At 38.0% G+C, this 26,849-nt stretch overlaps 1 protein-coding gene across 1 annotated transcript in view; it reads right to left on the bottom strand.

The window, feature by feature from the left end:
- Window positions 1-362: 362 nt before the first annotated feature.
- dipk1aa (divergent protein kinase domain 1Aa) overlaps window positions 363-26,849 on the bottom strand; it is a 33,463-nt gene continuing 6,976 nt past the window's right edge. The window contains exons 2-5 of the mRNA XM_026206165.1: window positions 15,391-15,525; window positions 6,377-6,484; window positions 5,939-6,115; window positions 363-3,839 (exon numbers count right to left, since the gene is read on the bottom strand). Of these exons, the coding sequence (XP_026061950.1) occupies window positions 3,027-3,839; window positions 5,939-6,115; window positions 6,377-6,484; window positions 15,391-15,525 (1,233 nt within the window). The 3' untranslated portion in view covers window positions 363-3,026. The remainder of the gene's footprint in view (window positions 3,840-5,938; window positions 6,116-6,376; window positions 6,485-15,390; window positions 15,526-26,849) is intronic.

The following is a 26,849-nucleotide window of genomic DNA, read 5'->3' as shown; positions in this document are numbered from 1 at the left end:
CCATTTTTAAACACTTCACTGATGCACGCTGGGAAAATGCTCTTATTACTAAGTGTTTTTTTCCTCACAAATACAAATATAATTAATAATAAAATAAAATAAAGATTGATTTTCTATATAAGAAAATGATATACTTAGTCTTGTTTCTTGGGGGGGGGGGGGTCTAAATTAAGTACATTTAACTTAATTAAAATGGGACTAAAAAACTAAAAACTATCTTAATGCAAATGGAAAACAAGATTATTCTGAGTGTCCATTTCTAAGTGCAAATCTACTGTAGCTCCGCCCTCCATTGACACATAAGGTTAAATACGACACATGTGAATAATGGCTTCAATGCTGGGCAGTAATATTTTGGGCACAGATAACTAGCTCGTAACGCGATTGATTAAGAATCTGGCTTTTGCCGAGATCGTTCTCACTTTTTCCATCACGTCACATAAGAATTTATTTAAAAAAAAAAGAACAAAATGTTCTAAAAGTGGATGTAAAGTCCCTAATGAGTGTTCAATAATGATACAACTATTTATAATTGTAATAAATATAATCATTTACAATCTGTTATTTAGCTGTTGCCATGGTGAATTGTAATATCAGCTTTTATAGTTGTGGTGCACGCTAACTCCGAGTCAGTCAATTTAGAGTTGATTAAACCAACTCATTTCAGCTGTTCTGTAACCGAAAAATCCAGAGTTTAAACTCAAGAGTTGGTTGAATCTCCTTAATGAAACGGCCCTTGGACTTCTGTGGTGTTTACACTACACAACAAAGTTTCTTGTCATAGCAGCACACATACTACGCAATACAATGTTGAAGAGATTCACAAACTACAAGACATTTGGTCAACATTTTCTCACACAATTTCATGCAAGTGATTTTTCCATTTATAACATCTGGACTGTTGTTGGCTAGATTAGTTTCCACCTTGTCATTGCATCGCACCCTGTTTAACAATAATATCAAATAGATTAGAAAATAATAGTGCGACTGCTCGAGAAAAGCTCAGATCATGATGCTGACCTGCTCAAAGCAACTACAATGGGCACTGATTTGGCTGGGTTCCAGGGATTCTGTCACAGACCTTGTAAATCCAAGCAAAAGTTGTGTAGTGTGAGCTGCGTTAAACCTTTAAAATTGGATTTGGTATCACAAACTAATTAACAGTTCACAGCATTTATTAATCTAGGTTAATGTTCATTTTGAAATATTATTCTAAGGTAATTCACGTTTGTAATACATTATACAACTCGAGATGCTGTAAATGTATCTGTACACATATAAATTAACATTAACACAGACTAATGCTTTTATTGTTTTATGAACTTTTTTTAAGTATTATAACAAATGTAACCTTATATTGGAATCTGTAACATTCAGACCATTTCCAAGGATTGTTTAAGTACAAAGAATGAGGCGTTTTCACCCACAAGCATCAAACACACCCAATGACAACATGCATATCAAGGCATTGGATTAATGTGCCCATTTCAAAATGGCTCGTTTATGGCTCTTTTTGCTGTGCTTATGTGACAAACATTACAACAGGAGACTTACACAACCACAGTCTGTGGCGAGTGCTTTCTATGTTGACATCCAACAATGGATGTAAAGTTAGTGTCATTTGCTCCTTCATAAGAGCTGAAGGAAGGGTAAAATAAACATGATCACTGATCAACTGTGTATGACAAAGCACCAAGACACGAAAATAATGTTACTCCTCAAAGAGGTCCTATTATGCTTTTTCAACTTTAGTTAGTCTGTAATGTTGCTGTTTGAGCATAAAAAAGATCTGCAGTTACTTTTCAAAAACTACAACAAATGACTCGTTTGGACTACAGCGCATATTTTCCGGGATTTGTGATATCACAAATACTAATAAATGGGATGAGTGTTATCACTGTGTCGGAGACACGCTATCTTTCCCAAGACAGATGAACTTAGAATGGTTACCATCATTCGGGTTTAAATTACACTCAATCTGATTTAATGTTGAAGCATTTTTTACTGAAGCTCGCAGACAGCTATGGAAAGGGGCATGACATTTCCCAACCAGGCACCGAGTACTGCCAATGACAACACACACTAGCCCAGCTAACCAATCACAGCACATATCGTATTTCAGAAGGCGGGCCTTAAACTTGATACAGGAACTCTTTGAGCCTTTCATGCCAGACTTGTTTGAGGGGTGTTGTCATGGAAAATATGTGAAAAATTGTGTTTTTCGCACAACCTAGTATGACAGCCTGTTCTAGTACACCCCAAAACAAAATCAGGACTTTGTAAAAGAGTACAATAGGACCCCTTTAAAGGGATACTTACTCACCCCCCATGTCGTTCCAAACCCATAAAAACTTGGTTCATCTCCGTAGCACCATTTTGGAGAATATGAGCTGAATGCAAGCAGATTACACTCTTCTGTGTCAGCCACTACACAAGGATACATTTTCTATGTGTATTTATGCTTTGATTTGAATGGAAACAGCGCATCCGTGCAGCGTGGCTGACACAGAAGAGCGTAAGCTGGTTGCGTTAAGTGGATGTTATGCTGTCCAAAATGCTGCTTTGGACACAGAGGAGACAAACTGTTAAATAAAATCGTTATTTTTGTTTTCTATGCATACAAAAGTATTCTTGTCGCATTCATAACATTACGGTTCAACAACTGATTGCAGAAGGACTGTTCTGATGCAAAATATCCAAAATATCTTAAATTGCGTTCTGAAGACGATCAACATGGGGGTAAGTGATTAATGACAAAATGTTCATTTTGGGGATGAGTATCCATTTTAGTTCTTAAATTGAACCTGAGCAATAATTCCTCATGGTTTTAATTCTATCATGAATCTATCTATTCTTGTCATGAAAAAGAACTTAAGTATCAAGCAGCAATGAATACTGCCATCAGCCTATTTTCCAGCCACTTTGCTACCAGCATTGTAATTTCCAGCCAGTTTCACAATGGCCTGAAGTGCTTCAGAAGACATTCTAGAATCTGAATGTTGTTACCAGTGCATCTTCATTTCTCTTCAGGAATCATTGGTGTGTGAGATCTGTTTCCATAGCAGTGTCTTGAGGTTGTTGAGAATGAGCGAGTGCTCCATTTCCATCTGCTCAGCTGAACCTTTGAGTGCCATGCAGGCGAACAGCTGCTTCTCCAGCTCCTTCTGTAGATGGACCGGAGCTCCTCGTAGGAGGTAATCCTTCAGTGCTCCGCAAGCCCTGGCCAGGTTGGGTTGAGCCACCTCGGCCTTGCATCGGTGTTCTACGTGGTTGCATGAAGTCCTACAGTCCACACCATAGATGCAGTCCTTATCATCCTCACAGCGCTGAAGGATCATGGCCTGTTTGAATGCCTCCTCAGCTACTACACGCCGCCCGTCCACCAGCCTGAGGTCATGGCGATTGGTGTAACCAAAAGTACTGGCTCTCATGTCGCACATTAAGAAGCTCCCAAAAGTACCATGGAAGATGTCTTCTATAAGCTCCAGCAAGCCGATAAAAATTTTTGCTTTGCGGGGCCAGGAAGGTGTGAACCACTGCTCCATGTTTCGCCTCATGCCCGTAGGAATCCAAAGTTCCATGGGCCATGGCAAACTGAGCCCGTACAGGGGAGTGTGAGGCACCCGCTCCACTACGTACAGGTCCCCACAGAAGCCCAACAGTCTAGGTGTGTGCTCCCGGTCCTGGAGCACCACTGCTAGTAGAACCTCGTTGAGTTGCAGCAAAGCCCATGCGGACTTGGCTTCTGGGAGAGAGATGTGGCCGTCTTTATTGCTGTCCGCCAATGAAAAAATCAGGCTTACCAAACTGGAGAGGTTGGCTTGCTCTCCAACTTTTGCCTGTAGAAAAAAAAGACAGAATTTGCGTTTATTTTGTGATGTTGTAGAATTCCAATTGATGTCAACTGATTTTTGTTTGCTGACTAGGAACTTTGGCACACACCTGAACACCATACAAGACATCATTTTAAAAGGGTCCTATTATGCTCTTTACAACTCCTTTAGTATGTCATGTTGCTGTTTGTGCATGAACAAGATCTGCAAAGTTCCAAAGTTCCAAAAGGGAGTTATTTTCTACATCACTGCTTTCTTCCGGCAACATTCACGTCACAATATTCCTCATTTAAAAATTTCTGCCCAAGGTATAAGCAAAAACAAATTCTATAAGGGGGTAAGGTCTGGTTAAGTTGCATTAGATATCCTCCTGAGACCCAGTTATGGAATTTTTGCCTCAGTAGTGGACATTGTATTTTAGTGAATTTCTCTGAGACCTCACATGTCCCAGTTTTAAATCTGTATAAAATTTGATCGGCATGTTCGTATAAAATTTGATCGGCATGTTCGGAATACATTCAAAACAGTCAACTCTGCTAAAAACCATGGGTGATCGGGCTTTCTCATCTTTGGCTCCTAAATTATGTCATTCCCAGCCTTCTGAGATTAGGAATGCAGAACCCCTCAAGTGTTTTTAAATTGTCCTTTAAAACTTACTTTTTAAGGGTAGCTGTTGCTTAATTTTATTTTATAATTTAATTATAATATAATTTTATTATATTGGCTTTGTATTGTTTGGGTGGTTCTTTACTGCCTGTTCTGATGTGTGTATTTTATAACTTCATATTTTTATGTGTATGTAAAGCGCTTTGAGATGCAAATTTTAAAGGCGCTATATAAAATAATGTTTATTATTATTTTAGAACGGTGCTTGTGAGCTTTGAGTTATATGCCCTTGATGTATACTTGATGTAAACTTAGACTTAATCAAAGTGGGATTACATCACAAAAATGTGAACTCACTTTATGCTCACTTTATCTCCTGACAAGCTTGACTAATGTACAGTAGGTAAAGAGATAAATGTATAACAATTTTTTTTGTTTGCCTCCATCACAAATTGAGATTCTCTGAAGTGTTTTCAATACATCTGCTTTACATGGACACAAACACCATTCAAATGTGATGCTTCAGAATTACAAGACAGATTCAAAACCAAAGTACAAAAGTGAGGTTAGCAACCCTTTCCATTTTGCTGATTTTTTATGCATACTTTAGTAAAAGCATTTAATCATGATTAAAAATAATTTAATATACATAGATACTTTAGAACTGAATAAACTAGAATAAAAATGTACTATAGCAATGAACTTTTAAAGTTTTATTAATCTTACAGACCTGGAAGGAAAAAAAGCACACTTTTAAAAAGTCATCCTTCCAGGTTTTCCAAGACTGTGAGAACCCTGATTGTACCTTTCAGTCCCTTTTGTAAACAGGAATGTCACTTTTGAGAAATTAATTTGTTTTGTAAGTACTAAACTACAGAGCCCCACACATGGCATGCAGGAAAAAAAATTGTAAGCTATATCCTGTGCACGATTTACTATTTCGGTCCCTCGATTTATAAATTGTGCGCATGATTTACTAATTTGTTTCCTTGATTTGCTAAATTGTGCACATATGCAAACGATTTAGCAAACCGAGGGGACAATTTAGCTAATCAAGGGAATTAAATAGTAATCGTGTGCACATTTTAGTACATTGAAGGAACAAATTAGTAAAATGTGCACACAATTTATAATTTTTTTTCTTGTATGTCAAAAGGTGAATTCTCTACAATGCTGCTCTATTTTAGCATTTAACTTGCAGAAATTACACACATAGTGTATAATTAAAGTAAGCTTGAAATGAAAATTCTAAAATCTATTTTTTAAATGCATGTTATAGATATTTTTGTGAACAATTCATCCATGCATGTATCATACTTTATTCATATACATATTTTTTCATATTGTAATCAAACTGCCATAACAAGTGACAGACATCTGTCTGGTGAAATTTTTGTGGCTTTCCTTTAGAGAATTGAGTGCTGAACAATGCAAAAAAGTGCTATTAGGACCTTTAATGAGCAGTAACAATTTCTAAAACTAAGAAAAAACATTCAAACCTTCAAATGACTGGCAACCATTTCTTTGAACTTCTCTACAGAGGTTCCTCGAGTGGGTTTATCAAAGAGTGCGACCTCTTTCTTCGGCTCCAGCTCATCTCCCAGCTCATAGTGTAGGATGTCAGTCAGATGACACTTGATGACACCATCATGATCACCCCAGCTGCCTGTATAGACCTGAGAGTGAAAGAGGAACACACTCTTATCATGACAGTACTGAGACCTATGTGGTTTCAAGGATGGCCAATCCTGCTCCTAAAGGGGGCCAGAGAGTTCAGCTTCAACACACCGGCATAAAAGTTTTCAAATGTTTCTGAAGACCTTTACTTATCTGGTTAAGGTGCGTTTAATTATTGCTGGGCTCTTCTTGACGGTACCTTGCAGAAGCAGGATTGGATTCTATTTATGGGCCAGTGGTTGAGTGTGTTAGTGTCAAACCTGATTGTTTGGCTTGGTGGAGAGGCACCTTCCAAAGTACAGTGAGCTTTCTTCACACAGGCTGCTACAGGCAGAGCCATCAATAATGCCTTTGCTGTATTTTTCACACTGTTGGAAAGGGAATGTCCATTTCAATAAGAATGTATGTGACATTCCATCAATCAAAGTAAGCTTTACACTCAGTAATGTTGAGTAATGGTTTGAGTAGCATCTGCCTGCAAAACCGGAGGAGTTTTTCTGCATTTTCAGGACCACATTTCTAAGATCTTAGGTTTTTAGTGACAACACCACCAACGAATTAGAGGACCAGTGAAGATGGATTACAATCAGAGTGTAAGTATCAAATGTGAATCCATTCTTATTTGTTTAACATTAAAAACAATTGCGATACATTTCATTGGAAAGTTAACATAGCCGAAGTGATCGTGATTTGCTAAATAGTCTTGAATGCATATACGAGGCCCTGGGACAAGAACCAAGGATTCCTCCACATTTCCAAGGCACGTAGGCAGCGCCGCGTGACCTTTAGCATGCGAAGGTGCTTCTCAATAAGTAAGAATGTTGTGGAAAAGTTCATTTATTTCAGTTATTAAAATCAAATTGTGAAACTCGGGTATTAAATAAATTAAATGCACACAGACTGAAGTAGTTTAAGGTCCAATCCCAATTCTACCCCTTAGCCCTTCCCCTTTCCCTTGTCTTGATTCTCTTTTGGTTGGAGGGGTAGGGGTAAGGGGAAGAGCCAGATAGCCCTTCAAAAGATTTTTCGGGGCACACTTCAGACGAAGGGGTATGAATTATCTCAACAACTGCTATGGCTGCTACAGCGAACAAAAAGACACATAAATGTAAGCTTTTTTGGCATAAACAAAGATTTTAACGAAAAGTAAGCATTTGTTTTATATTACATTCAATTGTGAGTTCATATTGATGGTCATGTTACTCAAAGAAATGTTTGCAAAAAAATCATAATATTTGCTAACGTCATATCATTACAGACTGCATGATAGTGCAACAGCATATGTCTGATTAGGGCGATAACTGCCGTAGACATTGATGGGGGCTAATCCCCCCAATAATTAGAAATCTCTAAACCATTTTCTCAAATATTGCCTAGAGAGAGAAAGAGAAATGGAAGTTGCGTGTAGTCACATCCGTTCGTTTATCTTTTTAGAGTGAGTTTACGTAAAAACAGCGATTGTATCCTCTAGTCGGTGGAAAATATAATGTAGCGATTCAGTATTTAAACTGTATTTAATAAAAGTCATGGGGCAGCGTTGACAAGTTTATTTTCTACAGGATGTGTGAGCTGCATGATTTCCGATATGTGTGTCAGTATTAAGCAGCTCATTAATACAGAACAATAATTAAAGGCTCTAATGCACACCAGTATATATGTGAATTGTAAGAGCTAGACGACGAATAATGACGTATGATGGCATAGTAATGGTGTTCCAATCCTTAGGGGAATATTTTCTCCCCTAAGGAGAAGGGGAAGGGGAAGGGGTATAAAATAGAATTGGGATTGGGCCTAAGTCTTTGGTTCTTTTTATTGTGATGATTTGGATAACATTTAACAAAAACCCACCAATTAATCTCAATAAATAAGAATATGCTGACATGCCAATCAACTAATCAATTCGAAACCTGCAAACGATTCCTGAGCCTTCAAAATGGTCTCTCAGTTTGTTTCCCTAGGCTACACAATCATGGGGAAGACTGCTGATCTGAAAGTTGTCCAGAAGACAAGCACTGACACCCTTCACAAGGAGCCACAAACATTCATTGCCAAAGAAGCTGGCTGTTCACAGAGTGCTGTATCCAAGCATGTTAACAGAAAGTTGAGTGGATTGAAAAAGTGTGGAGAAAAAAAGATACACAACCAACCAAGAGAACCGCAGACTTATGAGGACTGTCAAGCAAAATCAATTCAAGAATTTCAGTGAACTTTATAAGGAATGGACTGAGGCTGGGGTCAAGGCATCAAGAGCACAGACGTATCAAGGAATTTGGATACAATTGAGGTATTCCTCTTAAGCCACTCCTGAGACGTCTTACCTGGGCTAAGGAAAAGAAGAACTGGACTGTTGCCCAGTGGTCCAAAGTCCTATTTTTAGATGAGAACAAGTTTTGTATTTCATTTGGAAACCAAGGTCCTAGAGTCTGGAGGAAGGGTGGCGAGGCTCATAGTCCAAGTTGCTTGAAGTCCAGTGTTAAGTTTCCAGTCTTTGATGATTTGTGGTGCAATTTCATCTGCTGGTGTTGGTCCATTGTTTTGTTTTTTTGAAAACCAAAGTCACTGCACCCGTTTAGCAAGACATTTTGGAGCACCAGCTTTTTGAAAATGCTGATTTAATTTTTCAGCAGGATATGGCACCTGCCAACACTGCCAAAAGCACCAAAAGTTGTCTAAATGACCATCGTGTTGGTGTGCTTGACTGTCTAGCAAACTAACTAGACTTGAACCCCATAGACAATCTATGGAGTTTTGTGAAGAGGAAAATGAGAAACAACAGACCAAACAAGGCAGATGAGCTGAAGGCCACTGTCAAAGAAACCACTGTCCATACCACCTCAGCAGTGCCACAAACTGATCACTGTCACGACCGGTGATGCAAGGAAACACGGAGAAAGACCCAATTGCGAGGAAGTCTTTATTTAATGGGTAATCCAAAAAGCATAAACAGTCCAGGCAGGGGTCAATACCAAAACTAGCATCCAACACATAAACAAACATGAACAAAGGGCAAGGGCAAGGGCAAGGGCAAGGGCAAGGGCAAGGGCAAGGGCAAGACTGATTGACGGACATGAATTCACAAGGACTCCCTCACACATACTTAAGGCTGGTTCACACGGCAGGATAATTGGGCCGATTTTAGCCCCGATTCAGCCCTTCCGACAATCTTAGGATGCTCTGATTATCGTAAAATAATCTGATCAAATATTCCTGCCGTGTGTGGTGTGTTAAGACTAATCTCCTCTGCTCGGAAGAATGTCGGGACCGCTCCGATCTCAAATCGGGGATATCCAACATGTTGGATTTATTTTGCCCGATTTCTTCTCGTGTGTGGTGTCCCCCGAGGACAAACAATCACGCAGCCTGTGGACTGTGGCGTGTAGCCAATCAGAAAGCGAGGTGACGAGGCAGTGATAGTACCGGGAAACAAAATCAAAACAGCCGGCGTATATAATATAACAAATACAAATAAAGTCGATGGGCATAACTACATCCACAACTGCAGTCCACCAGAGTACATGGAAACTAATATATGAACGTTTATTTCAACGGTTATTAATCTGTGTAGTACGTAACAACATTTCTATGAGATAAAACAACAACTTATCTCCATATTATGATATAGCAAGTATAGTCCATGCTCGCGTTGTCTCCACCTCTTTGACCATCGCCTTTTCTTGTTTTTCTTATGTTTTTTTCCGTTAAAAACAAAGCACAAACTATGACCACTGCATCCTCTTCGTCCGCCATGATTGTTTACTCTAAAGTCACGTTTGATCTCGTGGGATTTTGCAAGATTTCCAGTCTGACCTGGGAATGCTCGGGAGTCAAATCGGTTCGTGTGTGATGTGTTGATTTTGCCGTGTGGCTGCACACCACACACGGAACGACCAAAACTGTTAGATCCGTGATTTTTTATCGCTGTGTGTGGGGTCTCTCATATTTGGAAAATCGGCCGACAATTTTAAAATCGTCCCGTATGAACCAGGCCTAAGACAGACAGCGTTAAATACACAAGGAGAGGCAACGCTAATGGGAAACTTACAGAGTGTGATGATTGGTAATTAGTGACAGCTGGGTGCAATAATTAAGCAGGGACGTGAGGAATGTGATTAATGAAGTGACAGACACCGTGGGAAAAGAGGACATCTAGTGGACACCCAGGGAACACAACCCAGACACTGTGACAATCACCTCCATGCCACGCTGAATTGAGGCAGTAATTAAAGCAAAATGAGCCCCTATGAAGTATTGAGTACATGTACAGTACAGTACAGTAAATGAACATAATTTCCAGTGGGCCAACAATTCACTAAAAATGTTTTGTTTTTTCATTGCGTGACGAGTGAGGTGGGGCCGAGAGCCGTGGGAATGGAGCGAGGGCTGTGGAGTGATTTGGAAATGAGCGACACCTGTGGCACTCACTGGCCTCGAGTCCCACGGAGGAGTTAGGAAGGATACAAAAGAGGAACGATGACAGTGAAGGACAACAGAGGACCAGGCCTGGGTTTTATTTTGTGTTTGGTTTTGTTTGTGCGCAGCAGTCGTCCGGGAGGGGCTGTCGCGCTGTTTTGTGTTTATTTTGTTATTAAAGCTTTCATTTGAATGTTCGCTGGTTCCCGCCTCCTTCTTGCCGTGATTGTGAGGTTTGTATATCGTTACATATTGTTGAGATAGTGAATTGGTGGGTTTTTGTTAAATGTGAGCCAAAATAATCACAATGAAAAGATCCAAAGACTTAAACTACTTCAGTCTGTGTGCATTGTATTTATTTAATACACAAGTTTCAAAATTTGAGTTGAATTACTGAAATAAATGAACTTTTTCATGACATTCTAATTCACTGAGAAGCACCTGTAGTCATCATATATAAACCTCATTTTATGAATCTGTTGCATGACTGGTAAGCTTGTGTTGACTTAGTGACAGCACATTAAACTGTAGCACGTTCGCTGTGAAAACTTGTTTAATTACTCATTGTTTTTCAATTTTAATTAAGTTAAAATAATCTTAATGTTTTAACTATCACATGCCAGTTTAATGTTACCCCACAATACGTTATGAGTAGGTCTCTTAATTTTGACAGGTTTTATGATGTTGATTGAGATGTATGACATTTTAATGGTCAGATATTACAGAGAGGCCATCATAATAATTGACTGTTAAAATACCACGTGTTAGATTGTGTCATGTTTTGGCTACGTTCCTATAGCCTGTACAGCTTAATGTCTCAGTGGTTGTCTCATCTATCTGTTTTAAATTATTATTATTATTATTGTGTAAAGATCTCACTCAGAAAATTGATCCTGGGAGCTAGACTGAGAAGACTGGGTATGATATTGTGATGAATAATAAACTGTATTTTCCACACTATAAGGCGCACTTAAAAGTCTTTAATTTTCTCAAAAAACGACAGTGCACCTTATAATCCGGAGCAATTTATATATGGATCGAGGCACTCAGGTGTCTTTATCTGACTGTTTTGTTGTCATTCCCTTTAGCACAGCTCTATCTAGCGGATGCATAACGCGAACCCAGTCAAACGTTTGACTGCAGTATCTTCTATTCTATGTGCCTTATAAACCGGTGCGCCCTATATATGAAAACAGTTAAAAAATAGGCCATTCATTGAAGGTGCGCCGTATAATCCGGTGTGCCTTATAGTGCAGAAAATACGGTATTGCATAATTAGATATTTCAGTGAAATATGATTGCCCATAATCTGCATTTCATATACAAGACATGTGATAAAGAGGACAGCAGCTGATGTTTAATGTATCACTTATCTTACTTTTTGTTGATTATAGGGCTTGCCACACCAGATCTGTGGAAATGACTATGGGATTTTTATGCTTATGGTAAAGTGTCCTTTGTTTTTACACAATGTCCAATCTATCCTTTAAGCGTTAACACTATTTCTGTTAACCCAGAAGTGATTATGTTCTCCATTTACCATTTCAGTGAAGTGGAAGAATTTAATAGGGTGATAAAAAAACAGGTGGTAGTTAGTGCTGCTACATACATCACAATGTGCGCTTTAATGTTTAAAGGTCACGAAAAGTCATGTCAATAATATTATTTCTATTCAGATTTCTTTAATCTCTATTATTATTATTTTTTATTTCAGATGGGCTTTATTGACATGCATCTTTCAAGAACCTTTGTTCCCACAACATCAAAATATTTTTTTCCCCAAATCTTTGAACAGTAGCAATAACAGTATTATGAACATTAATTGGTATGAAGATTTATATACATAATTATTTTTGTATTGTATATGTGTGTGCGCAGTGTGGTCACTAAGATCTTTTAAATCTGAAATTTTAAATTAGAGAGTAGAACATGTTCAGCTAAATGTTCCTTATTTTATTAACTTTTTTCTCTTTCTCTGTCTTAGGAGTCAGGGAAGACGTTGTCCATGAAGTTCTTTCTATGTGGTTCACATCATGAACAGATATGTTTTTGTGTGTGTTCAAGTTCAACTGTTGTAATATAATATTTTATAAAATATACACAATCTTAAATATACCCCCAGAGTCATCCTTGTGGCTTTCCTCTGTACTTGAAAATGTGGTTAATCTATTGACTGAAAAAAATATACCATGATTCCTTGTTTATTTTACTTGAGTTATTATATTATGATATTTAGACCCAATAATTACTCAACATTCCTAGGAACTAGGTTTAATTACAATAAAGAAAGTAGTATTTGGGTGAAATAAACCTTAAAAAAACTCTAAAACTCTTAAGTAGTTAAAACTGGGTGAAAATACTGCCTTAGTGGCACTATTTTCGGCCCTCCAAAACTAGAGTCATGAAAATGCGTTCCTGGGACTGCAGATATCCGACTCGGTAGGTGGCGCTGTCACAAAAAACTAGGGTCCTACAACTGCGGTCCTGAAATTGCAGCCTCCGGTATTGCAGATGGATAATACTGAATGGCTTAAATCAGTGGTTCCCAACCTTTTTTAACTCGCAGCCCACACAACCAAACACATATGTTAGCGTGTCCCACTGCAAAAAAATTAACTGACCCTGCTATTGTTGGGTTAATATCTTCGTACTAAGAAGCTAGATTGTTAACTGTCTTTACTGAATGAACTGGCAATGAACAGAAAATAACACGGTTTAATAGGGGTGTCTCTGACTAAGGATTTTCATAGTCGAATCAAAATTTTCGAAACTTGCCGATTTTCGACTGATAGTCAAGTCATATCTTTGGGGGTTATACAACTTGCAGATATAAATGGGTTCAAATAATGTTTTATGTTTTGATGAACATATAGCTAACACTTAATGTCGGTGAAACCATAACAATTAAATTTATTTTATTTTTTACAATAGTGCTCTCATTAGCCTAAAATGTTAGCAGTTAATGTTCTGCATTTCTGTTTTGAGCTGCGCGCACTGAAGATGACCAGTAGAGTGACGCATTTGATAGCAAGTTTTTAAACAATGGGATTCAACTCATAATTTCATGTAGAACATGCTTCATTATTTATACAACATAGCGTTAATATTAAGACTTATAGGCTATTTACAAAATGGGCCCGAATGCTCATGAACATATCTGCGGGGCTCTGAATGCCAACTCCTTTTTTGGACGCATCTTCATGAAACAATGTGCAGAAACACAACAGCTAAACTCCTAACATTCATAGCATTTTAGTATAATGGTCTTCTCATTATAAAAATTATGTATATAACAGTCCCATTCATAGTTATTAATATTCTGCATTTTAGTTCGACCTGCTCGTGCTGTGCGCTGAAGAGATATAACCGTAGTACTACAATGAAGCGCTTGACTCAAAACCAAATGCATCTTATATCAGGTAAATAATATAAAAAACTTGTACCCTACCTGTTCAAAAAAAACCAGTCTGTGCCTGTGTCAGTTTGAGTCTTGGTAAAGTTTTAAATCCCTGCTGCCAAGATGCTCCTCTGTTGGTCACGGATTACGGAAAGTGACACATAAATCTATAGGGGTGGTTGGATTTATTCACTCACTTTAAAATATTTATTTGAAGCTTCTTTCTTTTCAGATTCTTATTCACGGCTTTATCATAATAGGCTGTAAATTAACTTATTGGGAGAAAACCGGTAGTTCTATGTGAAATCAGACATTTAAGCTCCCCCATATAATCAGAATGGCACAATAAATAACACCCCGCGAATATTCGACTGTTAGATTGGTAGTCGAATCAGACTCCTCAAATCAAAGCATTGATTCAACGACTATTCGGGGTCACCCCTACAGCTTAATATTTATATTTTCTTATTTAATTATATATATGAAATTATGTTATTATGTTATGACTTAGACATTTTTACATATATGAACAATATTATTATTTGGCGGCCCACCTGCAATACAATCGGCCCACAGGTTGAAAACCACTGGCTTAAAAATAAAGATCCAGCACACTACCAATAGATGGGGCTGTGGGGTTAGGTAGTATATGAATGGTTGTTTCTTATTTAAGCCTTAAAGGGATAGTTGATCCAAAAATTAATATTGCCATCATTTGCTCACCCTAATGTTATTTTAAACCAATGTGACATGCTTTTTTCCAAATAACTCAAATGTTAAGCAGTAAGGTTTAATAAAAAAAATTGCTAGTAAATTTCACAAAAAAAAAAAAAAAGTTATTTAAATATAAAGTAGAAAGGCTGATATATTTTCTTGTAAAACATACTACAATAATTGACATATAATTGGTTCATATAGAAGTTCCTGGAGGGCCACAGCCCTGCAGAGTTTAGCTTCAACTCTAATTAGACACACCTGATCCAGCTAAGCAAGTCCTTCAGGCTTATTTGAAAACTACATGGTATGTGTGTTGGATCAGGGCTGGAACTAAACTCTGCTTTAGAAGATTTTCGGTGTATACAAATTTAAATATTTGTGAATTCCTCACAAAGCTATTGTATGACCTGTTAAGATTCTAAGATTCAAAAGTGTCCTTTTGCCTTTCATGGAAAAAACTTCTTCAGAACATGAGGGTGAGTTTTGTGAGTTTTAGATTTTTAATTAATCTTTACACAGTAAGTGAACTATTCCCTATAATGTCAATGTGCTATTATTAGGGATGCATCAATAATTACAATTATTTTCATGCTTTGGCATGGAATATATGAAATAATCCATAAATAGCTGATACTAAAAGGTAATTTTAATGTAAACATAGGTGAAATGAACCACACAATTAAATACTTAATATTGGCCAATATCTATTAGGCTACATAGTCTGGAGCTGTCGAAGAGGGTTGTACTCACAATGATGCTCTTGCATTCACGTCCTCTGCACAGCTCAGAGTAAGTTGAGTACTGCACATACACAACCCAGCTGCTCACAAACACAGCAAGCCATGTGAGAAAGAGATACTTTACTCGAATATAGGACAGACGAGCCTGAGGGAAAGGAAGCAGAAAATAAACATGAGCCCAGGTCTGTGAACTTTAACAAAGTACATGCTTAAAGTAAACACAAATCCTGACTGAACTCGACGTCAAGGGTTTACTTAAAGTTTATTACTCTGTCAAATTTTAAAACAGAAAAAGAGGCTAAAACAACATTCATGTCAATACATGTCACACAGCAAATTAACAACAAAAGACTCCTGCTACAATATAACCAAAGAAATACAACCATCAACAGTGAACAAACCACTTATTTGCTAACTACCAGCCAATGGGTCATGAAATGAGTACAGCCAAAATCTGATAACACTTAACTAAAGCAAGGTCAATAATCATCCGCTACATTAACTCATTTTAATGAAGTCCCTATGACAGACAGCCTAGACTGTTTCAGTTAGTTCTGCACACAAGGCTTTTTGAACTACTAATATACCTGCATGAAGTTTTGAGTGAGTGAAGTGACATTCAGCCAAGTATGGTGACCCATACTCAGAATTTGTGCTCTGCATTTAACCCATCCGAAATGCACACACACAGAGCAGTGAACACACACACACACACACACTGTGAACACACACCCGGAGCAGTGGGCAGCCATTTATGCTGCGGTGACCGGGGCTGCGGCAGTTGGGGGTTCGATGCCTTGCTCAAGGGCACCTAAGTCGTGGTATTGAAGGTGGAGAGAGAACTGTACATGCACTCCCCCCACCCACAATTCCGTCCGGCCCGAGACTAGATCTCACAACCCTTCGATTGGGAGTCCAACCCTCTAACCATTAGGCCACGACTTCCCCAAAGTCATGGATAAAAAGTAAAAAGTTTTATGGAAGTATGTGGTCACCAAAGCTTTACCATGTTACTTTGGGCAGATCAAGCTTTACAGCAGTTTGAAGTGAAAGTGAAAAGAACACCAGGAGCTTTGCAAGCACAGACAAGTTGTCTTTAAGGGCTATTTGTGATGTGGTTTCAGCTATCATGAGGTAGAGCAAATAATATTACCATTCAAATGATTGGGTGTTAATAAGATTTTTAAGTTTTGGGAAAAAAAGTATCTTCTGCCTACCAAAGCTGCATTTATATGATAAAAATACAGTAAACACAGTAATATTGTGAAACATTACAATTTAAAATACCTTTTTCTGTTTGCATATATTTCAAAATGTAATGTATTTCTGTGATGGCAATGTTTTCTTTTTGGACCAATGGTAATACTTTTGCAATAATAATAATAATAATAATAATAATAATAACAACATGCACTTAAAATAATTATAATAATTGTATTATTAATAATTGTATTATTACTAAATGAATTATTATTTTTTTTAAGAAATATTACTATTTCTTATTAGTATCAATGATGAAAACTGTTCTACTGCTTAATACTTTTGTAGAAACCATGATACATTTATTCAGAATTGTTTAATATAAGCTTCAAAGTAAAAGTATTTAAGAATTTGTAAGTCTTTAGTGTCACTTTTGCTCAGTTTAATGCATCATTGCTAATAAAATTATTCATTTCTTAGTCAAATGTATTATTTAATTACTTTGCAAATGCTGTAAAACTTTATAAACCTTCAGGTTAAGAATAAACACCAACACTAACAGTCATTTTGTTGTTCTTTTTATTCACTAAATCTGTTAAAATGATACCAGGGATTATTTTTTACTTTTTATCCACTTTAAAACGCAAATGACCAGATACTGGGGTACACTTTAGGTGCTCCATTTTTATATTTGGGTTAGATTGCGTTAGGTATGGGGCTGGGTGCTACATCTTATGAAAAATTACTAGAGTTGTTCCGATTCCGATACTAGTATCGGAAATATCTCCGATACCACAACAAATTCTGGCATCGGCAAGTACATGAACTCATATACCGATCCGATACCATTTTCTTAGACAAAACCTAGTTATGACCGCTAGCTTTGCTTAACCGCTGCACGAGTCTTCTAGCCTACAGTAGATTTAGTCTATGTAGTAATAATAATACGTCTCTATTAATAATAATAATTATGCCTAGACGGTTGCTTGTTTTTTACTTGTTTTATAGTAAAGAGATTATCTGATTAATATATAATTCTTTTTAATATATTCCTAGACTTATTTGTTGCAGTTTTCTATACAGTTATATTGTAAAACTAAAATACCTTTTTAAGTTTGCGGTGTTAGATTTTTTGGCTGCATTTGAAGTTCTTTTTCGCTTAAGAAGATAAATAATACTGTCAAATTCATGTCAGATAATAAAAATCCTGTAATGAATACAGTAGTTCACCATGTATTTGTTCATGTTTTATTAAGGGATCAGTCTGAGGCACACCATAAAATAATTCTAGCAATTTACACAGGGCTAGTAGTATATACAGCTGTATATACAGATACACACCCAGGTACCGGATCAGTACTCGGTATCGGCCGATACCCTGAGCCCAGGTATCGGTATCGGGAAGAGAAAAAGTGTATCGGAACATCTCTAAAAATTACGCTACATTAACTGTGGTCACATACACATGTAGGTGTACTACATGTAATGCAGGTCCATGTAAACTAAGAAGAACAAAGGTTGGTGTACCACATTTGTTAGAAATAGGCCATTGCACTTTAGATGCATGAGATGCTTTTCTCAGCACAATTATTATTTTTTTTTTAATGGATGTTCTTTTTATTAAACTTCTCAAATACTGATGCAGTGCAACACTCGCTGAGTGGCATCAAACAGTTTGAAAGATTAAAGATGTTTTTTTTTTTCAACTTCATATACACCTAGGATGACTTCAGGGTGAGTAATTTATTGCTTTATTTAAATTTCTGGGTCAACTAACCATTTAAAATAAGACTCTAAATGGGTCAGTCTGTGTCAACTCAACCCGAGGTCCATGGCAAAAAAAAAAAAATGTTTTAGATTATATAAACACAGGTGTGAAAAGTTGTGTAAAAAGTTCATTTTTTGTAACTTACAATTTTTTTTTAATTTTCATATTTTCTAAATTCATTACATGTAAAGTAAAACATTTCAAATGTTTTTTTTATTTTGATGATTAGAGCTTACAGCTCATGAAAGTCAAACATTCAGTATTTCAAAATATTTTCATATTTCCTAAGATCAATAAAAAAAACAGACTTGCAAAACAGAAAAGTTCAAGTCAAGTAGCGATTTTCTCTTCTCTACTGTGTGACATCTATCGAAGTGAAATGTTTGGATTTCATCCTTCGGGAATTGATTGGATCGTTGGAAGTTGGGGCGTTGCTAACAAAATGGAAGCACATCTGAATGCCAGTTTGCAGTTAGCTGTAAGGGGATTTCACTCCACTGGATCCACCGGCGACACCCTAGCATGAAGATTTTTTTTTATTTATTGAGGAAGATGATGACGAGGATGATAAACAGCACAAAACATACCTAACAGCGCGTGCGAGACACTGAGAGAGGGAGAGAGAGCAAGAGAGACTGCCTGATTGACTGAGCGCATCGTCTATCTGGTTAAGTCATATTCATAAAAAATAGTTTGCGATGTCCTAAGAGTAATGTTGTGGTAATATCCTAATATCCTTAAAATTATTAAGGGTAGTGTACTCTAATGCACTGATTTCTATAAAGTGAAGCATCAGCTTCAGTTTTTTACCTATTGTTTATCCCAGCGTTCACCCCTCACGTCACTAGCTCCGCCCTTGCGTCATAGCTCATGACCAGAAGATAAGTCGTTTTGAGGGGGAAGGAAGGTTAATGTTTTTGACTAAATATTACTAGGGCACATTAATAACAAAAAAATAATAATAATAATTAATTATGAAGTACATATAAATTATTTAGGGCTTCTTTAGCTAAAATGACCGCTTCGGTGAGGTGTTGCATGGAAGCATTCAGCCCGTGCCACTGCTGAGGTGAGTCTTCAGCTCGCCTGTATTGTTGCATCGACTGTTTCTCATCTTTCTCTTGAAAATATCCCATAGATTCCATATGGGGTTCAGGTAAGATATGTTGGCTGGCCAATCAAGCACAGTATTATCATGGTCTGCAAACCACTTGGAAGTGATTTTGGCACTGTGGGTAGGTACTAACACCTGCTTGAAAAGGAAATCAGCATCTCCATAAAGCTTGTCAGCAGGTGAAACATAAAGTGCTCCAAAATATCCTGCATTGACTTTGGACTTGATAAAACACAATGGACCAACACCAGGAGACGTCATGACACCCCAAATCATCACTGACTTCAGAAACTTCACACTGGACTTCAAGCAGCTTGGATTCTGTCACTCTCCAGTCTTCCTCCAGACTCCAGACCTTGATTTCCAAAGGAAATGCAAAAACTTAATTTTATCTGAAAAGATAACTTTGGACCACTGAGCAACAGTCCAAGTTCTTTTTCTCTGTGGCCCAGGTAAGATGCTTTTGATATTGTTTCTGTTCTCTTCAGAAGTGGCTTGGTAGCCCTACAAAGAAATGAAGAGTCTGTAATTTTTATGGTAGGTTTATTTTAACATATAGTGACTGAATACCAACCAAAAATCTAGAAAAAACTATTATATAAAGGTTAGAAATTGATTTTCATTTCAGGGAGTGTAAAAAGTATTTGATTCAAGCAAAACATGACTTGGTATTTGGTGCAGAAACCCTTGTTGGCAAGCAGAGAGGTAAAACGTTTTTTTTAGGTGGTTAACAGTTTTGCACGAATCTCAGGAGGTATTTTGGTCCACTCCCCTTTACAGATTCTCTATAAATCCTTATGGTTTCTTGGCTTTTGTTTGGCAACTTTAAGTTTCAGCTCCTTCCACAGACTTTCTATAGGATTGAGGTCAGGAGACTGGCTAGGCCACTAGATGACCTTAATGTGCTTCTTATTCAGCCACTCCTTCGTTGCCTTTGTTTTGTGTTCATTGTAGTCCTTGAAGACCCGTCCATGACCCATCTTCTGGTTGAGGAAAGGAGGATCTCATCCAACATACATGTGGCTTTCTTGAGCAGGGGGACCTTGTGGGCAGTGCAGGATTTCAGTCCATTGCAGCATAGTGTGTTACCAATTGCTTGGCGACTGTTGTCCCAACTGCCTGAAGATCACTAATAAGCTAATCTGTGTAGTTCAGGGCTGATCCCTCACCTTTCTCATGATCATCCTTACCCCATGAGGCAAGGTCTTGCACAGAGCTCCAAACCAAGACCGATTGATGGTTGTTTTGTATCTCTGTGTTTCCAATTAATCACACCAACAGTTGTCTCCTCCTCACCAAGCTTCTTGGTGATGGTCTGGTAGCCCATTTCAGCCTTGTGCAAATGTACAATCTGGTCTCTGATATCCTTTTGACAGATCTTTGATCTTGCCCATGATGGTGGTAGAGGTTGGAAAGGAAGATACAGACTGTTTAGTCTTATACACCTAAAAAACTGACAATCAGGAGTAACTTCTTAAAGTGGCAGGACTAATATGGGTTCCACATGAGCACATAACCAAACTGTTAGAGCCAACATTATTGCTGGCTGGTAGGGGATAAAAATACTTATTTCACTCACTGAGATGCAAATCAATTTCTAACCTTTTATATAATTTTTTCCCCCTGGATTTGTTGGTTGATATTCTGTCTCTATCTGTCTCTATTAAAATAATCCTAACATTAAAATTACAGAGCCTTCATTTCTTTGTAATTGGGCAAACTTTCAAAATCAGCAGGTGGTCAAAAAGAAATTCCCACCTCTGTACCTATATGGTTAATTTCCAGAGATACTGTGATCTCAATGTGGCTCCCAAGAATGTTAAATGGTATACATTTTCAGTGGTCAAAATAAACAAATGTGGTTCACCTTGTTTACTTTTTAAGCCAGGGAAGATTCCAAACCTTGGTTAATTTGAAACAGAATGGCCCAAAGTGAGAAATCGTTTACTCTGTTTTACTATCCCAACACAGCAACACTGATCCACCAAGAGTCTGGGACGAGGGCTACCTGTGGACATATATATTACTTTTGCAATTCTGTCTGGTGCTGCTAGGTGCAAAAATTATCACACACTTCAGCTTTAAGAATGTGAGTCAAAGTACTAGAGGACACATAATGTAAGTTTGAGTTACAAATGCTGAAATATAACAAGCTCAAATAGTTTTCCTTTCATAACTCAGAAATCCCAGTCACTCCTTCTAGGACAAAACTGCAATACAGGTGTTAGGTAAATACTGTTTTCCTTCAGACATGATTACAGGTTCGTTTTCCTGCCGGCATCAGTCTTTGAAAGTCCAAATTAAATTTGTCTGAAATGATTTTCCTTGTGACTCGTATATCATTCAACCTCTCAAAATAACTCTCATTATGATGATTGGAAATCCAGACAATATAGACCTTGCATCATTTCCTTTTTGTGTTTTTATAGCCCTATTCAGACGGGACTAGTTTTCAAAAATTTGAAAAAAAGTTTGATTCATTCTTATCACCTGACATCTGCAAAAAAAAAAAATGTATGTACCAATTGGGACAGGACTAACATCTATGTTTATTACAGAGGTGGGAGGGTCTGTTTTGTACATGTGGGCATTTCAGATCTGTTTTGTACATATGTATGCCTGCATTGCTTATAGTCATTAAGATTGATAAAATGATATATACTGTATCAGTCAGCTCAAATTTTTTGTGACCCAAATTCAGAGCAGATGCAACGACAGAGTTTGTGTGGAATTGTCTACAATGAACTGAGCTATTCTGAGCTGCTAAAAACACCAGATCATGAGCAGTTTGTTAAATTTGGTATATTATCTCAATTAAATTGCAGCAGTTTTTTTTTTTTTTTAATGGTTTCATTGACAAAGTACTTCCAACAGGACTTGATATTTCTGATATCTATAATACCAGATACAGCAGTTTAATACCAGACAAAGCGGTTTTCTTATTTATTGAGTCAACAAACAAAATTATGTCATGTAATAAAGTTCAGACAACTTGGCAAACCTCCCAACCTGTAGGTCTGGTACCATTTGTACTAAACAACCTGTGTCACCACAGGGTCATTCCATGTCAACTCAACCACAGGTCCCTGGTTCAAATTTTTTATTCTGCTAATATTTTTTTATGAAGAAAAATAAGCATGTTTAGTGATGAAAGCTAAAAATATTAGATATCATGGATGAATATTTATTGATTATTACTTTTTTAATAACCACTTTTTGTAGAGGGGGGTCAAAATGGCAGTTTTCATCTCAGATTCAGAGCCAATTTACAGGGGGTAAAAACTGAAATATGGCAGCATCATAATGTTATTTTTACAACGAGATTGTTAGGTCAGTCAGTCAGTAAAATCTGTTAACTTTAGCAATCTTTGTAGCATTATGTGCCAAAGGTGACCATTTAAAAATGGGGAACAGCACTTCAAGTTTATTCTCCAAAGTTTGCAGGCTGTGGCGAGTATCTAGAGGGCAGATCAGCATCGCCCTGGAAATGCCGCTCCCTCACTAATCACAGACCGCTAACACCTGTGCATGATGGCCAGTGCATCTGGAGCTCTTATACACAGCCTTTGAAACTGGGAGAGAAAACACGCTATGGCAAGTAACAAACTCAGAAGAAGAGAGACTAAGGGACCGTTCACATATCGCGTCTTTTGCACGCTCAAGTTCATTATTTCCAATGTAGGCCGCGGTATGCGCACTCATAATGGAAAGATGCGCGATGCGCACGCAGTGCGACTCTCCCATTTTTTCCAGGCGCACTGCATCGAGTTAAAAACATCTCAACTTTTCAGAATGCCGCCAGGGCCCCGCAGGTCATGTGACAAGAACTAAACATTCAGCTTCATCCTTTCTCGTAACAACGTTGAAAGCTCAGCCAAGATGAAGGAACAGCTGATCATAGCTGTATATGGATTGCCATTTTTAAATAAATTTAGTAGCAGAGCTACTGAAAGCGATTTTTTTTTTGTGTGCTGCAAATCCGTTTATCCTTTACTGAAATTTCCGCGTGTTCATGGAGAGAGTGCGTCATTGTTTCTTAGCAACGGCAGACGCCTCAGGAGGGCTTCTGCCTGAGCGCTTTGGAAAGAAGGAGAAAGCGTCGAGCCTAGTGTTTTCCACGAGTCTTTAGGCGCGATATGTGAATGGCCACTAATGTGTGTTTTCTCTCCATTTTCTTCCAGAGACCGACTGAGCTCCTGGCCATTCACCCACTTTACAGAGGACCACAGACAATGCTGCCACTAGGACCACAGCACCTTCACTGTGCACCATATTTGCACTTCTTTGTTAAATAAATCACCCTCAGGGGATTTTCTTGCCGTTACCTTCGCCTTTTGTGTCCTCAATCACCCCGCTACATATGGTGGAGAATGCGGGTATAAGAGGGTTAATTATGACACGGAAGTTAACTGCACCAGTCAGTGCCAATTGAAGTTGATGGACCAAGATGATATTGAGGCTTACCTTAAGAAAGTCTAAAAGATGCTGAAGTTAGGGGTCATAGGGGTGTGCCAGTACTAGTATCGGTACCAAACGGTTCCTGGGCAAATTCCAAATGGAAGTGATCATCTCTATTCCCCTTGGAGTGGGGACTTTGGAGTGAACAGGGCATGTGTTGCCATTAAGTAGTCGTTAGGAATGCACTTTGCGAAAGGAGCCACATAATTTACTCATTATCTTCAGCTGGCATGTTCCTGATAGCGCAGCATGTGTCCGTCAGAAGATGTCGCTGTTTTACTGTTGTTAGCATAACCGTTGCAAATAAACATAAATTTTATATTTAAATAGGTTTTTAAAATATGCTATATAATATATAAAAACAAATATATATAAAACTTTTTAAAACATTAAATGTATATTGTTTTTATGTCAATTTCCATCAGTGAATCTGCTGTCACGGGAACATCCCAGCTGAAAATAATGAGGAAATTATATTTCTCCTTTTGCATTCCTAACGACTACTTAATGGCACGCACATGCCCTACTCACTCCAAAGTCCCCACTTCAAGGGGATAAGGATGATCACTTCCAAATTTAATTTGCCCGGGTACCGTTCAGTACTGATACTAGTACCGGCGCATCCCTAAGGGGTCATCAAGCAATCTCGTAGCCCCTGGGACAGCCCCATCGTTAGGGTGCCGAAGTCCGATGGCATGACCCGATTGTGCAATGACTTCCAGAAGTTGAATGACGTTTACACCTTCGACAGCTTGGTCAGTGTAAGTTGAACTGTGACGGGCTGGCGTCACAGCCAACCCCAGAAAATGCCACCTTGGGCTCACTGAAGCTAAGTACTTGGGTTACAAGATCAGAAGGGGACTCATCAGAAAATCATCAGGGGGCAGTCAGAAAATTTAAAACCCAAGTATAGTGCTGGGCGGTAAACTGGTTCATACCGAAAACTATTTTCGTTACGATGTTAATTTTGAATATACCGCCACACCAGTGTATTTAATTACTCAACGTTCGGAACGAACGTTATGCTGTGTCGCGGCCACGCGACACTGTTTCAGATGGACCCTTTACAATGTTGCACTTCTAAGCAGCGACTGCGAGGCGTGGTGAGGGTACACACAGCAGTGCTCTGGTGTTACGTTATAACACCTGTTTCACACATAGTCCATCTGCAGTGTGTACTAACGGATTCCAGCTGCACGAGGTTGCGGTCCGTCAGTGCGTTCAAGGAGCTGTGTGCCGTCTGCAGCAGTGTAGCAATTACTGAGTATATTTTTGCTGTGCTGCAGGCGCTGAATTAAAGTGAAAGCGGATTGTTCGCAGGAAAAATGAACATGGATTGACATGGAAACGCAGTCACATGGGTTTTTGGCTAGGTTAAAAACAAGAAAAAGAGCACTTTTAGATAAGAAAAGGAAAACAATATATATGTTCACTTTCATGGAAGCAGAAAAACAAAGTTCATTAAGACCCGTGGGATTGCTTGTGATAAAGATTTAAATGCAAAATGCACGAGACTGTTTCTGTCTGTGGTGTTTTAATTTTAAATATTTTAACAAAAACAGTAGGCTAATTATTGTGTTTAAATGTTTTGCCGCTTGCTTGAACAGCTTATTATACAAACCTAGAAGTAAAATGCATGAATAATGCATTGTTTATTAGGGCTGCAACTAACGATTATTTTGATAATCGATTAATCTGTCGATTATTTTTACGATTAATTGATTAATCGGTTTATGTACTTATATTTTAGTTTTTTCCATTTTTTCCCCAAGTAAATTATTAATAAAGGGTCTTTATCATTCAGCATAGATTTTTAAGAGATTTTAACCATTTTGCATTGTCATATCCTCATCAAAAATATACCTGGAGTTGTTTTATTATGTTAGTAATCCTTTGTAGAACTCTTCTGCAATCAAAACACTGACCCATACTCTAGCAAAATTCACAAGGAGATTTCAAATATTGTTTTCACCATGGCAGTCCTTAGAGCTCCTAAATTAGTTTAACATCCCAAACAAAGCTTAAGGAATCTTTGAGAACATATTTTCACGAAGTATAAGGATAAAACAGGATAAAATTGCAGTGCATTGTATTTTATTATTTACTGGGAAAAAGCTTTATAGCTTATGCTGTGAAATTGTAAACAATCCTTCGAAAAAAAAGTGCCAATGGCATGAAACCTGAATGGAACTCACAATTTAAAGTAAAATCCATCAGAAGGTTGTCCAGAAAAAAAAAATTGGGACACACAAAAAACCTGCTGTGTGAAAAAGAGCAGTGAATACTTAGAAAAGAAGTGCATTTTAAATATACTCAAACATTTACCTCTCTCATTCAGTCATAATTAGGCTGCAAGTCTGAATTATGAACTGGTAAACGACAAACTGATCACATAACATGTTTGTAAAGCTTTAAATGTTAACTGTTAAAAAGCAATGTTATCAGCTTTTACGACTAAACATTTGCAAACAACCTTGTACTGGAGAATCCGCACAAATAGAATTCTTAGGGGCCATTCACATATCGCACCTGAAAACGCTAGTCGCGCCGCTTTCTCCTTTCCAAAGCGCTCGGGCAGAAGCGCCCCTGAGGCGTCTGCCTTTGCTAAGCAACCATGACGTGCTCTCTCCATGACGTGCCCTCTCCATGAAGACCCGGAAATTTCAGCAAAGGATAAATGGATGCGGTGTGGACGCGCCTGGAAAAACGGGCGCATCGCACCGCGTGCGTGTCGCGACCGCGTCGCTTCCATTATGAGAGTGCATACTGCGCGCCTACATAGGAAATAACGAACTTGAGCACGCAAAAGACACGATATGTGAACGGCCCCTTAAACAGTTCAGTAGTGTAGAGTTTACAGGTTACTCTTCATTTTGAAGGCTCAAAGTAAAGTACTCCCACTTCCCGCTGAATGCTGCAGAGACGCTGT

This window comes from Carassius auratus, chromosome 27, assembly GCF_003368295.1.
Source record: "Carassius auratus strain Wakin chromosome 27, ASM336829v1, whole genome shotgun sequence".
In the NCBI taxonomy this organism is placed as follows: Eukaryota; Metazoa; Chordata; class Actinopteri; order Cypriniformes; family Cyprinidae; genus Carassius; species Carassius auratus.
This window is presented reverse-complemented; position numbering and strand designations above follow the sequence as displayed.